Source organism: Micromonas commoda, chromosome 10 (assembly GCF_000090985.2).
Source record: "Micromonas commoda chromosome 10, complete sequence".
In the NCBI taxonomy this organism is placed as follows: Eukaryota; Viridiplantae; Chlorophyta; class Mamiellophyceae; order Mamiellales; family Mamiellaceae; genus Micromonas; species Micromonas commoda.
The window spans coordinates 824,263-838,095 of record NC_013047.1 but is presented as its reverse complement, the minus strand read 5'-3'; the positions used below and the strand labels follow the sequence as shown (position 1 = coordinate 838,095).

The window sequence follows — 13,833 nt, the reverse complement described above, 5'->3', positions numbered from 1 at the left end:
TCCACTTTTTTGGACCAGGAGTCCAGGGAGCTTCGCATCCGGTTCGGGCGCGTCCCTTCGGGCGACGCGTGCCTCGACGGGGGACGGGATGTCCCTCGAGACGTCCGAGTCGCACGATCCATCACCCGAGGAGGTTCGAGCGGCTCGCGCGAAGGCTGACGCGAAGAGAGGTGCGCCCCGAGCCCCCCGTTCCCTCCAGGGCATGCTGGTTTTAGCGCGCGCTTTCTCGCCTCCCACGACTGACCCTCCCGTTTCCACGCAGCCGACGCCATCGCCGCACGTATCGACGCCGCGAAGTCTTCTCCACCGAGCGCATCGCGATCGTGGGACGCCAGGGACGCGCTGGATGCGTGCGAGCGCCTGTTTCGCGACCACCCCGGGTCCCTCATCCGCGAAAGGTGCAGGGACGAGATCTTCACCCCTTCCAAGGGCCGCGACGACGGCTCATCGTCGGAACACGTGAGGGACCTCGTGTACGGGGAGTTCGGCTTCATGTCCCTGGCGGCGCTCTTCCGCAAGTATTCGGATCAGATACCCCCCCGCGCGGTCGTCGCGGACCTCGGGAGCGGCGTGGGCAGGCCGCTCTTCGCCGCCGCGTGTCTGCGCCCGGACCTCGCCAGATGCGTCGGCGTGGAGAAACTTGGCGGGCTGCACGAGCTCGCGGGCGAACTCGGGGCTCTGTACGACGCGGAGCTGGCGCCTGTGCTCGGCGCGGAGCCGCCGCGCGTGGAGCTGCACCGCGGGGACTTTCTTCACGGCGTGGAGTGGAGGGGCGCGAACGTCGTGTTGGTGAACAGTGCCATCTTTTCCGACGAGCTGTTCGAGAAAACGGAGGCGAGGGCGGCGGAAGTTTTGTCGCCCGGGGCGCTCGTCGTCACCCTGAGGCGGGGGTTTGCCGATTGCGGGCACGAGGGCGCGTGCTGGGAGCTGCTCGAGGCGACGGAACGGCGGCAGAGCTGGGGTATGTCCACGGTTTACGTGCACCGGAGGACCCAAAACTCGCCCCGCCGCGCCGGCATCGAGGATTAGCGAAGCTCCCGCCGGGCGAGCGCGCGCGTGTCGTCGGCGTGCGATGCGTCCGTGTAAATTATTAAACATCTATGTATCGAATCCTGCCCCCCCACACTCCGTCTCGATGCTCAGAAGACGATTGAGCTGCCCCCGCCCGGCGGCTTGGACACCTGCACGCTCCTCCTGCTCGCGTCCCGCCCGTCGCTGAACACGTCGCTGCCGCTCATCGCCGCCACCGCCGCGGCCCTCGCCTCCGACACCTCCCCCTTCTCCCGAGCGGGCCCATCGGAGAAGATATCCTGGCCCCTCATGTCGTTCGCCTTGGCCGTGGACAGCGCCGTGCCCGGCCTGCGAGGCTCGGCGACGTCCGAGAAGACGTCGCTGCCCCGGTAATCTCTCTGCAGCTTGGCGTGACTCACCTGCTTGCCCGGGACGAACGCGTTGGGGCTATCGCTGAACACGTCGTGACCCTGGAGCTGGGCGATCTTGGCGTCGCTGAGCGCGCGGGAGGAAGCCGCGTGGCCGTCGCTGAAGATGTCGTTGCCGATGATCTCGTGGTGCTTCGCCTGGGACTGTTTTCGCGGCGGGTTTAGGGTGATGATGATGAGTACACGAATGAGAATGACGGAGGCTGACTAAACGGCCGCTGCGATGTCGCAGTCGCGGCCGTCGTGTGACTTGTTCAGTCAGCGCGTTGTGCGGTTTGGGTTTAGGTAATACAAAAAAACGTCTGGTTTTCGCTCCCTAGCCCTTCTAGGTGAGACGACCCGGAACGACCCCAACAACGCGATACGACCCGTTTAGGAACACAACAAATCGGAGTTTCCCAGCGTGACCCAATCCCTCGTAGAATGAAAAAAACTGACCCCCCTCGACGCGGTTCTGGTACTGTTACGTATTCGGTTTTCGTGTTCCCCGTCCAAAGCAAGCGATGGTTCCAAAAACGTTGCGTGTCGTGTGCGGCCCGGGAAAGCGTTTAGCGCATGAAACCTACCACGTTCTTGTGAGATGCCGGGGCGGGCTCGGAGCCGTAGCCGCCGAGGGAGAAGCTGGAGCCTCCGCCGGGGGGCGCGAGGACCCTGGAGGAGTTGCGCCCGGTGAGAAAGTTGCCCACGTTTTGGCCCTGCTCGCGGTTGTAGTTGTTACCCACGGTGGCCACGCCGGAGACGCCCCTGTTGGCCACCATCACCTTAATCTGACCCGTCACCATCGCCTCGCAGACGCGCTCGACGAGGGTGTTCTTCGCGCCCGCGGGCGAGAGGCCGTGCGCGCGGCACAGCTCGCGAAGCTCCTGGTGCATCATCGCCTTGATGTCCTCGTTTGTCGCCTGGACAGTCGCCGGGGGCGGAACCTCCTCCTCGGCGGACCAAACCTCGGGCGCCGCGGCGACGGGCGCGGGCCCGGCGCCGAAGATGTCGCTGCCCGCCTGCTCGCGCTCCTTGGCGGCGAAGGCGGCGGTGTCCGGGCGTCGCACCGCGGGGGCGTCAAAGTCTCCGCCGCCGAACGAGATCTGCGACTGGCCCCCCGGGGGCGCGTGGAGCCTGGTGGTGGGCCTGTCGGTGATGAAGTTGCCGCAGTTTTGGTCCGCACCGTTGGCGAAGGCGTTGGAGGAGTTGGAGCGCGCGGCAGAGGGCGCGCCGAACACCTGGGACTGCACCGCGGAGGGCGAGTTGGTCGCCTTGTCCTGGGCGGTGGCGACGGTGGATCTGACGCGATCCTCGGGCGCGGCGCCGAAGCAGATGCTGCTGTGGCCGCCGGGGGGCGCGTGGAGGCGGGTGGTGGGGCGGTCGGTGATGACGTTACCGCAGTTCTGGTCCGAGCCGTTGGCGAAGGCGTTGGACGACTGCGAGACGGGTGTGGGGATGCGCGGGGCGGTCAGCGCGTCGCGGGATTGCTAAAGCCGTTGATTCGAGGGGAACGAGATTAGGACCGCCGGACGAGTGTCGTTCCGGGACGGGGTTCGAGGCGAAGAAGCCGAGGGATGACGGCGCGGAGTGTTACCTGGGGCATCGCGTTCTCGTTGTTGAAGTAAGACATGGTTCGTGCGACCGATACGTGTACCTGGCGCGTCGAATAGTGCTCGATGTCAGCTGATTTTCAAAAAAGCTGTCCTCTTCTGTTTGACTGCACGATTCCTTTGTGTTGTTACCTCGGCAGGTCCGAGGCTGCCGTCGCCACAACCGCGAGCATGTTGATCCAAGCATCGCGCTTCGTCAACAGCTTCTGGCTGATCTTCTTCGGCCTCAGCGTCGTCGCGGACCTGAACCTCGTCCCCGGCCTCTCCGGCTTCCTCCGAGCGGTCGCCAAGCGCGGCAAGGATGACGAGGGCGACGATCCGGCCGGGAAGAGACGACGACCGTGGTGGCAGGTCACCGTGCCGCACGGCTGGTTCACCCACTTCTACGTCGTCGGCGTGCTGTGGAACGCGGTCGCGCTGTTTCATTCGCTGATCGAGTGCGCGTGGGCGGGCTCTGACCCGTCGGTGGTGGGCGCGGCGCTCGCGTCGACGCTCTTCCAGGCGCACGTCACGAGGCGCCTGTACGAGTCCGCCTTTGTGTCCATCCACAGACCGGGCGGGCGCATGCACGTCGTGGGGTACCTGATCGGCGTCGTCTACTACATCTGCGTCCCCCTCACCCTGGCGCACCCGCTCGCGGCGGCCGCCGTCGTGGGATCCGTCACCGACGCGTGGCGCCGCGGGTCGATCGCGTACCTGCTCGAGCCCGTCGACGGGACGAAGCTCGCGGCGGCGGCGGATGGTATCCGGCACGTCCTCAAGTTCGCGTTCACCGCAAGCGGGAGGTCCGGCGTGGGCGCGCTGATGAGCGGCTTCTGCGTCATGGGCGGCGTGTACGCGTGGGGGGTGGGTAACGCGCACCAGCACAGGTACCACGTCGCGCTCGCCAAGCTCCGCGGCGGGGAAAAGAAGCGAGAAAACGTCGAGAAGAAGGAGCGAACGGGCGCCGCGAAGGAGTACGGCGTGCCCCGCGGGGGTTGGTTCGAGTCGGTATCGTGCCCTCACTACGCCGCGGAGGTGTTACTGTACGTTGGGATCTGCGCGGTGGCGTGCGGGTCGGGGCTCGGCGCGGGGGGGATCGCGACGGGCGCAGCCGGATTCGGGCCGGCGGCGGCGCTCGCGCGGACGGCGCCGATGCTCGCGTCGGTGGCGGGCAACCTGTCAATCGCGGCGAGACGAAACCACGAGTGGTACCTGCGTCACATGCCGGACTATCCCAAGGGCAGGTGGGCGATGATACCGGGAATCCTGTGATGAGCGAGTGCGAAGTCCGGCGAACTTTTAACGAAACGCGCTACTCTTACGACGCCGACGACCCGCGGGGCTGTCAGAGCAGAGACGTCAGGGGGACGTCGTCGTCGTCGTCGTCGTCGTCGTCACCCTCATCACCCTCCTCGTCGTCCTCCTCCTCCTCGTCTTCAACATCCTTCTTCTTAGCGTCCTCCTCCGCGTTTGGCAAATCCGCGGGCAGCCCCATCTCCTCCGGCGACTTCTTACAGAGTTTCGTGTACCACAACTTCTTGATCGCCGGCAGCGTCCGCTCGGGCACCGCGGTGTTGATGTCCTCCCACGCCTGACCCGTCCGGCGCATGCGGTAGATGGCCTCCTGCTCCCAATCCTGCCACAGACCCGCGGCTCTGCCCACGCCTCTTCCGTAATGCGTCTTTCCTCGCACGTCGTCGTCTCCCGCGTCCTCATCCTCCATCTCGTCGTCGTCCCCGTCCCCGTCCCCGTCCCCGTCCCCGTCCCCGTCGTGTTTCACCCCCATGTGCAGCCTGCAGAAGATCTCGGCGTCTACCGCGTTTCTCGGCGCACAATTCGCGAGACCGGGTTCGTCGACGAGCTCTCGCCTCGCCTCGTTCGCCGCCTCCGCCACGAGCGCGTAGTCCAGGTCCTCGCCTCGCGCCTGCGCCTCGCCGCACGCGGTTCTCATCGCGCGCCTCTCCGCGTCGTGAAAGTTGGGCACGGCACTCGGGTCCCCGCCCATCTTCTTCTTCAGCGTGCCGTAGTAAAACTTGGAGATCGAGCGCTTCGTGCGTCGGGGCAGGATCGTGCCGACGTCATCCCACGAGAGGCCCATGGCGCGTCCCCGGTACATGAGCTGCTCCTCGTGCTCGGAGTACGAGGGCATGCGCTTACCTCCCGGCGCGAGGCCCGACATCACGTTCACCCTCCGGGCCCGTTTACGCGCGGTCGTCTCGGCGTCCTCGAATCCCCCGCCGCCCTCCGAACGCCTGGCTCTGGGCGTGTCGTCGTACTCCTCCTCATCCTCCTCCTCGTCTTCCGATTCTTCGCTGTCGGATCCCGCGGCGGAGCCGTCGAGCTGCCTTACCCGGCCGCCCATCAGGTGTGCCACGTACTTGCCCGCGCCCCTGGACCCCGCCAGCTCGCGCGTCACCGCCGTGCCCCTAGCCTCCTTCTCGACGGCGGGCGCGAGCGACCGCATGAAGTTGCCGTAGAAGCGATCGCCGCGCGCCTGCTCGCGTATCAGTGGAACCAGCACGGTGGCGTCCGCCCACAGCGTCTCGGGGAGGTCATCGCCCGGTCGCGGAAGCCTCCGACGCTCCTCGCGGTAGACACCAGCCATGGCTACCCAGCGACAAATCGTGTGACTCGCCTCTCGGAGCCTCGCTCCGTTTTGAACCAATCCTCGAGGTGGGTGAGCCTCCGAGTCACACCACCGCGCGCATCTCATCGCGCGACCGATATCCGCGCGAGCATCGTCGCGTTACCGGTCTAGGGAGGCGCAAGGTTCGCGTCGAGCCGACGTCGTGCGGGCGAAAGAGAGCCTCGAGGAGCGAAGGCGAAGCGCGGCAGTGCATAGGTGCACGCAGAGATCGAGATGGCTTCTGGGACGATGCCCGCGGACGAGATGCCCGTGATGAGGGAGCCGTACGACATCATGAGGAACGGTCTTCCGGGCGCCAAGGCGGCGGTGACGCATCTGGGCAAGCACCCGGTGCAGCTCATCCAGGACAACGTGCGTGCCCCGTCCGCGATCGGTGCCCGAGTCCGACCCACTCGTGGATCTCGACCCGCCCCGTGTTTACCCTAAAGCTGACCCCGCGCGTCCCTCCCCTCCCCCTCCTCACCAGGGTCCCACCGATACCCTCAGGGCGAAGCATGCCATGCTGGCGAACACCTACGGGATCGCCATGCCCGCCAAGATGGACATCGAGTGCCAGATCCTCTCCAAGTGCGTCCCCCAACCCTCCGGTCCCTGGCCCAGATCTCGCCCGCCCCGGCCCGCCAACGACCAAAAAGTTTGCGCGGTTTTTCCACCCGCGCCCTTTCGTCCCGCTCCCTGACCTCCGCCCCTTCGCGCCGTCGCTTTCCCTCGTCGCAACAGGCAGAGACGGCTTCCCGGCCTTCCCTCGTCCAGGCTCGGCCTCGAGATCATGACCGGCGACGTGGACAGGTTCGGTTTCGAGTCGTACCTGGACAGGCCCGACGAGCGGCCGGAGGCGCCGAGGGGCGACCTGCACGGCGTCATGGAGAACAGGCTCGGGCTGAACAAGAAGCCGGGGTACGGACCGGGGTCTAAGCGTTGACGAAAGGCGCCCCGTCTCGCGGTTGGGCCCGTCCGTGTATCACTAGTCAGGTTTCTCATCAGTCGCGGGCGGTCGCGTGTGTCTTGGAATCAAACGCGAGAGAGTCACCCGGTCTCACTAAACGCTCACGTCGCGAGTCCTTTCTACAGCTGCTACGTCGTCGTCCTTCGTCCCACGGATGCTAATGCTACGTCGCCTCCTTCGCCTCGGGTTCGTCCCCGTGCTCGTCCCCCGCGTCGTCGACGGCACCCGCGCGGTACAGCTCCTCCCGCGGCGGAAGCTCCGCGTCGTCGTCGTCGAGTTCGAGGTCGTCTCCGTTCCTGAAGAGCAGCTTGGCGATGTCCGCGCGCCTCAGCCCCGCCGCGGCTCGGTGCAGCCGCGTCATCCTCCCCTCCACGTCCGCCATCCGGATCCCCAGCGCCTCGACCCTGGCGCGCACCCGCCGAACCCGTTCGGCGTGTCCCTCGGACGCCTCCGCGGGCATCGCCGCGAGGAGCACCTCGAGCTCGTGCGCCAGGCGGTCGACGTGCGCGGTGAGGTCCGCCTGCGCGGTGGCGCACGACGACGCGGCGGCGTCGCACTCCCTGACGGCGGGTGCGATGACTCGCTGAAGGCCCTCCGACAACGCGTCGACGCCGCTCTCGGCCATGGCGGTGACTAGGCGAGCGCGTTGGGGTTGTGCAGGGGAAACCCGGGACGACCGAGGGCCACGAGATATTTTGGGAGGACGACTGGATGGAGGGCCACTAGTTCAAGCGCGGGGCGATCCGGAGCGGTGCAGCGCGCGTCAGGCGCTCTCCAACCCTCCTCTCACCATGGCGTCGAGATCGGCTCTTCGCCGCGGCCTGGCGGTGATCGGTGACGCGTACGCGCGCTCGTCGCGCGCGGCGAACGCGAGCGGCGGTAACAACGCCTTCGCCGGCGGCCAGCACATCCACCGGTGCGTATACGGAGAAGATTGCTCGAAGCGTCATCCCCGAAAACCCCGTGTCCGCCCGCCGACTGACCCGCGCTCACCCCCTGAACTTCCTCGCAGGCTGCTCTTTACCGCGTCGCGCGACACGGCCAACCCCAACGGCACCCGCGGCTTCGCCGCCAACGCCGATCGTGCGTGCCCCAGCCCGGAAAACCTCAAATCCTTTCGCGCGCGAAAAAGATTCCAAAAGTCGCGGATCTCTGACCCCGCCCCTCCCACTCCCTCACCTCCGCAGTTCCCCCCCACCAGGTCGTGCCCTTTCCGTCCCTTTCACCGACGATGACCCACGGCGGCATCGCCGGTTGGAAGAAGAAGGAGGGCGAGTTCGTCGCGACGGGCGACATCCTCGCCGAGATTCAGACTGACAAGGCCACGATGGAGATGGAGTCGATGGAGGAGGGTTGGATGGCGAAGATCATCGTGCCGGAGGGCACCGAGGACATCCCGGTGGGCAAGCCCGTGGCGGTGCTGTGCGAGGAACAGGCCGACATCGCCGCGTTCAAGGACTACGTTCCCGAAGCGAGCGCAGACGCCCCGCCCGGCGCCGCCGCCGCCGCCGACGCGGCGCCCGCCAGAGCCGTGCTCGAGCGACCCGACTACCGACCCATCGGCGAACGAAGCGTGCCGCTCACCACGGGGCTGGCGAGCAAGCCCCTCGAGGACGGTGCCGCGGCGTTGGCGCCCGTGCTGGACGCCGACTCGCCCGTCATGACCGTGCGCGACGCGCTCAACAGCGCCCTGGCTGAGGAGATGGAACGCGACGAGAAGGTCTTCATCATGGGCGAGGAGGTCGGCGACTACCAGGGCGCGTACAAGATCACGAAGGGCCTATTGCAGCGCTTCGGCGCCGACCGCGTGAGGGACACGCCCATCACCGAGGCGGGTTTCACCGGCCTGGCGTGCGGCGCCGCGATGATGGGCCTCAAGCCGGTCGTCGAGTTTATGACGTTTAACTTTTCGATGCAGGCCATCGACCACATCGTCAACACCGCGGCTAAGACGCTGTACATGTCCGCGGGCACCATCTCCCAGCCGATCGTGTTCCGCGGGCCCAACGGCGCCGCGGCGGGCGTCGGCGCCCAGCACTCCCAGTGCTTCGCCGCCTGGTACATGTCCATCCCGGGCCTCAAGGTGCTCGCGCCTTACGACGCCGAGGACGCCCGCGGGTTACTCAAAGCCGCGATTCGAGACCCGGACCCCGTCGTCTTCCTCGAGAACGAGCTGATGTACGGCGAGTCGTTCCCGGTGAGTAAAGAGGCACTTGCCACCGACTACGTGGCGCCCATCGGCAAGGCTCTCGTCATGAGGCCCGGCACGGACGTCACGCTGGTGAGCTTCAGCAAGATGGTCGGCTTCTGCAAGAAGGCGGCGGATGAGCTCGCGAAGGAGGGTATCGAGGCCGAGGTGATCAACCTCAGGTCCCTGCGCCCGCTGGACAGGGACGCCATCGCCGCGAGCGTCCGCAAGACCAACCGCATCGTCGTCGTCGAGGAGGGCTGGCCCCAGGCTGGCGTCGGCGCGGAGATTGCCACCATGGTCATGGAGGACGCCTTCGACCACCTCGACGCGCCCGTCGAGCGCATCACCGGCGTCGACGTGCCCATGCCCTACGCCGCGAACCTCGAGAAGGCGGCGCTCCCCCAGGTCGAGGACATCGTGCGCGTGGCCAAGCGCGTGTGCTACAAGTAAAAGAGAGGGGCGAGCGCCTCTGTCGAGTTGATTTTGTAATTCACCATTTATCTTTTTTACCATTTTTACGTTACAGCCCGCGTCTCGTTTTACACCCTTAATCTTGGTTTACATCGCCCTCGCGTTCCTTCAGCCGAACGCCCCGGAACGCGGCTGCATGCACCGCACGCCCGCGGTGTTCCTCGGCCCGTTGTTTCGCCTCATCGCGCCGTTCAGGTGGAAGAAACCCGGTCCGTCGCCCGCGCGTCGACTGGATTCCTTGCGCGCGATCGCCAGAGACTCCTTCGCTCTCCTCTGGATCGCCTGCGGCAAGCGGCGTCGCGCGGCGATGCGCGCGGCGCCCACGCGTCGCGCGACGGCGGCGGGCGCGCTCGCCGCCCGCCCGCGCCCCGCCCGCCCGCGACCGCGCCCCGACTCCAGCCTCGCCTCCAGCCCCGTTCCCGCCTCGCTAATCGCGTCGTCGTCGTCCCGTCCGTCGCTCGAGAACCTTTGCCCGGCGGCGTCATCCGACGGAGCGACGCCGCGGCCCGTCATCGCGTCCTCCATCCACTGCTCCCGCAGCACGGACTCCTCGTCCATGTCCATGTCCTCGGGCCCGGCGAACGGCAGGTCGGAGAGGTTCTCGCGCAGAGAATCGTCGGCGACAAGATCGAGACGATCCGAGGCTGCGGGGCGACCCGCGGAAGGGGACGAAGGACCGGAACCCGCGCGGTGGAACTCGCCGTTCCACGGACCCATCAGCACGCGCCCGTGGCCAGCGTGTACCGTCGGAGTCACGCCTGGGGGAACCGCGACGGAGGACCCGGGGGTGCCCGGGGCGAAAACGTTGACCGGCATCGTGGCGTCGTCGCCCCTTCCGTTCAGATCTGGACGAGGGGTCGCGGCGACGATCGGTCCCCTCAGATGCGCGAGTCGCGGGGGCAGAAACGACGCGCCGGTCTCCACGGCCTCGTCCTCATCGACGGGAAACAGCACCGCGTTTCTCGTGTCCTTTCTCGCATCCCTCTTTGTCGTCCTGGTCATCGGAGCGGGGGGAAGGTCTGGGGAGTGAGAATAGAATCCCTTTTCCAAACGTTTCGCGGGAATTCTCACGAAGGCGGGCGCGGGGATCTGGGGAGAAACGACGGGCGCGCGAGTCGAAACGCACCTTCCGGACCTGCCGGACCCTTTGGTGGGTCCGGAGCGCTGTATCAAGGTTTCCATGGCGACGATCCGGCCGTGTGAGGCGCGGACGGGGTCTGACGGTACACGTCGACAGTCGTGCTACCGGAAAAAGGTCACCGCAGAGGCGGGAACGACAGCCTGGCTTTTGCCAAGCACGGGGGGTGGGCGAGGAGAATGTTCGTCGAACCGCGAGGAGGGAATCCTGACTGACCCTCCTGTGCTCGCCTCACGCAAATAATAACTGTCTCTCGAGAAATCTCGTCCTCCACCGTGTATGGGTTTGTTAGCGAATTTCACGAGTAAACAGACCCTGTTCAGGGTTTGCAAAATGCTCGACTCGCATTGGCTGGAGGTAGTTACAGCTGGGATAGCGAATTACGAAGGTAAATGCCGACCGGCTCCGCGCCGTCGAGCACAGCGGGTCCGCGCGTCAGCACGCCGGCGCGCTCCTGTGACGAGGCGCGACCGCCCTCGATCCGATCTCGAACCCCGAACCCGGCGACTCCCGGGCGCGGGTGACTCGCGCGCGAATCCGGTCCCCTCCTCCGACTCGGTTTCCCGCCCAAGATGCTGGACAAGCCCCTCTTCGGGCAGCAGCTCCCGTTCAAGACGTCGATCCCTCCCGCGCGGCTCGTGCCGTGGCCCGTCCGCGCGGGCCTCTCCGCGGGCCTCGCGTCGCTGCTCTCCCTGTTGAAAAAGACGCTGTTCAAGGACGTGGGATGGGACGACAACGTGCTGCCCGTGCCCGTGTTCGCCACGGTGGTCGCGATCGTGTGCACCGCCAAGACGCGCGGAGGCACCTACATGAACTGCTGGCACGTCATCAACGGAACCATCGCGGGCGCCCTCGGCTCCGCGCTGTTTCTCGCGCTCCTCGGTGACTCCGTCGCGGCGGTCATCGTCACCAACTCCCTCATCGGCGCCGGCGTTCTCTACCCCCGCGGCATCCCCGTGCTCGCGCAGAAGTTCGCGTTTGGCGGGTCCACCATCTGCGTCTGGGGCGTCTACGAGAACCTCGACTTCCGATGGCAGACCCTCGGGGTCCCGCTCTCCGCCGCGCTCGGCGCCCTCGCCGCCGTCATCGTCGCCCTCGCCCCGGAGACGTCCGCCATACGCTCCGTCAAGCGGGAGGCGGACAAAGTCGTGGATTTTCTCGAGGAGGCGCTCGACGACGCCGTCACCGCGTACGCGTGGCGATCGGACCCGTCCCAGCGCGAGATGCTCCGCGCCCGGGTGACAAACGCGTTGACGCAGGCGGAGGCGCACCTCTCGAAGCTCAAGGAGGCGGCGAGGGACGCGCGATGGGAGCGCAAGGTTCTGATCGGCATCGACATGGTGACCAAACCCGAGAAGGACCGCAAGAGCCACAAGAGCAAGGCGGAGGAGTTCATCCCGGTTTTGGCGGAGGTGAGCATGAGCCTCAAGGGCATGGAGCTCGCCCTCGAGGGATTGAACGCGGTTCAGGTGGACCGCTGGCACCTCCTCGAGGGCGGCGAAGACTCTGAGCGGGTGAAGGGCCGACCGGCGCCCATGTTCGACGGCGATCCCGAGGGTTCCCTCGCCGCCGTCAAGGACGTCGTGGTCCAGGCGATGCGCGACGCCATCAAGCCCAGGCGCCGCGACGACACGCAAACCTCCTCGCAGGTGGCGGCGGACCTCCGCGAATCCCTCACTCGGCTCGACGACGTCATCACCGAGGAGCGCAAGAGGCACTACGCGCCGAGCCAGGCGGCGAGTGACGCGAGGGAGACGGTGGCCAGGAAGGCTCTGCAGGCGAACCACCTGTGGATCTTCGCGTTCCAGAACCTCGCGGACAGGCTGCGGGCGCACCACGAGCCGACGTGGGCGTCGAGCCCGGGCGACACGTGCCAGACGTGCGCGCTCGCCGAGACGTCGCCGGCTAAGCCCAAGAAGGGGCCCAAGGGTCCTCTGGTGGATCCCCGCGACGAGATCTCCGCGCTGTTCAACTGCAACTTCAGGGCCAACTCCGACCAGGTGCTGTACGCGATGAAGCTCTCCACCGCGTGCGCGATCGCGGCGATCGTCGGCTGGATCGTGAGCGACAACGGCTCGTGGGCGGCGCTCGCCGTGTCGATGGTGGGCACTCGCGAGAGCCACGCCGTCGGCGGCTCCTTCAACGCCGCGCTCCTCCGCATGCAGGGCACCATCTTCGGCGCCATGTTCGCGTACACCATCATGTCGTGCGTTCAGGGCGAGCACGAGTCCTGGGCGGGCGGCGCGAGGCTCATCCTCCTCGCCGTCTTTAACTTTCTGTGCACGTTTCTCAGGCTCAACGCCGAATACTCCTACGCTGGCGTCGTCGCCGCTTTCACCGCGTACGTCGTGGCGCTCGGCATCCCCGACGGCGCGTCCACTTCCGAGGCGAGGGCGTACGCACACCTCCGCATCGAGCAGAACCTACTCGGCCTCGTCATCCTCGTCTTCATCGAGGTTGTCCTCCTGCCGACGTTTGCGCACGACGCCGCGAGGCGAGCGGCGAGCGAGGCGACCGCCGCCGCGGAACACGCCGCCGAGGTCATCTACGACGCCACCGTGGGAACTGACTGCATCATGTGCCGCGACCGCGCCGCCAAGGACGCGGGCGGCGCCCTCGATGACCTCCGCGATAAGCTCGCGACGCTCAACACCCTGCTCGTGCAAGCCGCGGCTGAGCCCCACCTGTGGTCGCCCAAGTTCCCCCTCGAGCCGTACCAGCGCATCGCGACCGAGACGGAGAGCGTGCGCAGGGTGCTCGGGCTGATGCGCGCGGCGCTCACGGCGATGGCCCACGGTTCACGCGGTGGAAGGACCGAGGGTAGCGGCGATCCGAGGCGCATGATCCGCGAGTTGCTGTCGCCCACGGATAGGTTCGTCACCGACCTTCGCAGGGCGGTCAAGCAGAGGCTCGGCCGCGCGTCGCACGACCTGGCGGAGGGCGAGGGTCACTGGGAGACGAAGAAGGCGGCGGCGTCCATCGCCCGCGCGCAGGCTTCGCTCCACCGCGCATTTATCCTGCACACGCTCGAGATTCGGGTGAGGTATCAGGCGGGCGAGGAGGACATGTTCCTCCCCAACCACCTCATGGTTCCCTGGCACGCGTTCATGTCCTGCACGGCCGTGCTCGCGCTCAACGTGGACAACCTGAGCCAGGCGTCGTGGGAGGCGCTCCTCGCGGTCAAGCCCCCCGTCGGCGGTGACGAGGAGGAGGATTGGGAGGACGAGCCCGAGGATGACGAGCCTTACTCGGGCGGCGGCGGAAAATACGACGACGACGACGACGACGTTAGACCGATCTCCGCCTCCCAGCCCTCGTTCAAGCGTTCGGGCAGCGGTAACAGCGGCAGGTCGGGCGATGCGCCGTACACCAACGGCGTCAAGTCCCCGGAGCAGTCCCTGGGAAGGCTGTGAGCGCCGGCGACTCTTAT

General features: G+C 66.9%; 10 protein-coding genes across 10 annotated transcripts; 6 read left to right on the top strand and 4 right to left on the bottom strand.

Moving 5' to 3' along the window:
• Window positions 1-88: 88 nt before the first annotated feature.
• Window positions 89-1,110, top strand: MICPUN_62050 (predicted protein; the record flags this gene model as incomplete). Its single annotated transcript, XM_002508782.1, has 2 exons — window positions 89-170; window positions 263-1,110. The coding sequence occupies 2 exons, from the start codon at window positions 89-91 to the stop codon at window positions 1,027-1,029; spliced, it is 849 nt and encodes a 282-aa protein (XP_002508828.1). The 3' UTR covers window positions 1,030-1,110.
• MICPUN_109058 (predicted protein) lies at window positions 1,071-3,078 on the bottom strand. The gene is made up of 3 exons (XM_002508498.1): window positions 3,013-3,078; window positions 2,006-2,854; window positions 1,071-1,583 (listed from the first exon to the last, which is right to left on the bottom strand). Exons 1-3 carry the CDS (start codon window positions 3,046-3,048, stop codon window positions 1,140-1,142), a joined length of 1,329 nt encoding a protein of 442 aa, XP_002508544.1. The 5' UTR covers window positions 3,049-3,078; the 3' UTR covers window positions 1,071-1,139.
• A 121-nt stretch (window positions 3,079-3,199) lies between these two features.
• On the top strand, window positions 3,200-4,282 carry MICPUN_62047 (predicted protein; the record flags this gene model as incomplete). The annotated part of the gene is made up of 1 exon (XM_002508781.1): window positions 3,200-4,282. One exon carries the CDS (start codon window positions 3,200-3,202, stop codon window positions 4,280-4,282), a length of 1,083 nt encoding a protein of 360 aa, XP_002508827.1.
• Window positions 4,283-4,355: 73 nt separating this feature from the next.
• On the bottom strand, window positions 4,356-5,615 carry MICPUN_62046 (predicted protein; the record flags this gene model as incomplete). The annotated part of the gene is made up of 1 exon (XM_002508497.1): window positions 4,356-5,615. The coding sequence occupies one exon, from the start codon at window positions 5,613-5,615 to the stop codon at window positions 4,356-4,358; it is 1,260 nt and encodes a 419-aa protein (XP_002508543.1).
• A 94-nt stretch (window positions 5,616-5,709) lies between these two features.
• MICPUN_62045 (predicted protein) lies at window positions 5,710-6,695 on the top strand. The gene is made up of 3 exons (XM_002508780.1): window positions 5,710-6,008; window positions 6,124-6,228; window positions 6,382-6,695. Exons 1-3 carry the CDS (start codon window positions 5,871-5,873, stop codon window positions 6,577-6,579), a joined length of 441 nt encoding a protein of 146 aa, XP_002508826.1. The 5' UTR covers window positions 5,710-5,870; the 3' UTR covers window positions 6,580-6,695.
• Window positions 6,696-6,766: 71 nt separating this feature from the next.
• On the bottom strand, window positions 6,767-7,228 carry MICPUN_102775 (predicted protein; the record flags this gene model as incomplete). The annotated part of the gene is made up of 1 exon (XM_002508496.1): window positions 6,767-7,228. One exon carries the CDS (start codon window positions 7,226-7,228, stop codon window positions 6,767-6,769), a length of 462 nt encoding a protein of 153 aa, XP_002508542.1.
• Window positions 7,229-7,792: 564 nt separating this feature from the next.
• MICPUN_74622 (predicted protein) lies at window positions 7,793-8,086 on the top strand (the record flags this gene model as incomplete). Its single annotated transcript, XM_002508779.1, has 1 exon — window positions 7,793-8,086. A coding segment is annotated over one exon (294 nt), but the record flags the coding sequence as incomplete, so codon positions are not given.
• Window positions 8,087-8,263: 177 nt separating this feature from the next.
• ODP1 (E1 component of the pyruvate dehydrogenase complex) lies at window positions 8,264-9,244 on the top strand (the record flags this gene model as incomplete). Its single annotated transcript, XM_002508778.1, has 1 exon — window positions 8,264-9,244. The coding sequence occupies one exon, from the start codon at window positions 8,264-8,266 to the stop codon at window positions 9,242-9,244; it is 981 nt and encodes a 326-aa protein (XP_002508824.1).
• A 129-nt stretch (window positions 9,245-9,373) lies between these two features.
• Window positions 9,374-10,267, bottom strand: MICPUN_62042 (predicted protein; the record flags this gene model as incomplete). Its single annotated transcript, XM_002508495.1, has 1 exon — window positions 9,374-10,267. One exon carries the CDS (start codon window positions 10,265-10,267, stop codon window positions 9,374-9,376), a length of 894 nt encoding a protein of 297 aa, XP_002508541.1.
• Window positions 10,268-10,975: 708 nt separating this feature from the next.
• Window positions 10,976-13,816, top strand: MICPUN_62041 (predicted protein; the record flags this gene model as incomplete). Its single annotated transcript, XM_002508777.1, has 1 exon — window positions 10,976-13,816. One exon carries the CDS (start codon window positions 10,976-10,978, stop codon window positions 13,814-13,816), a length of 2,841 nt encoding a protein of 946 aa, XP_002508823.1.
• Window positions 13,817-13,833: the final 17 nt, after the last annotated feature.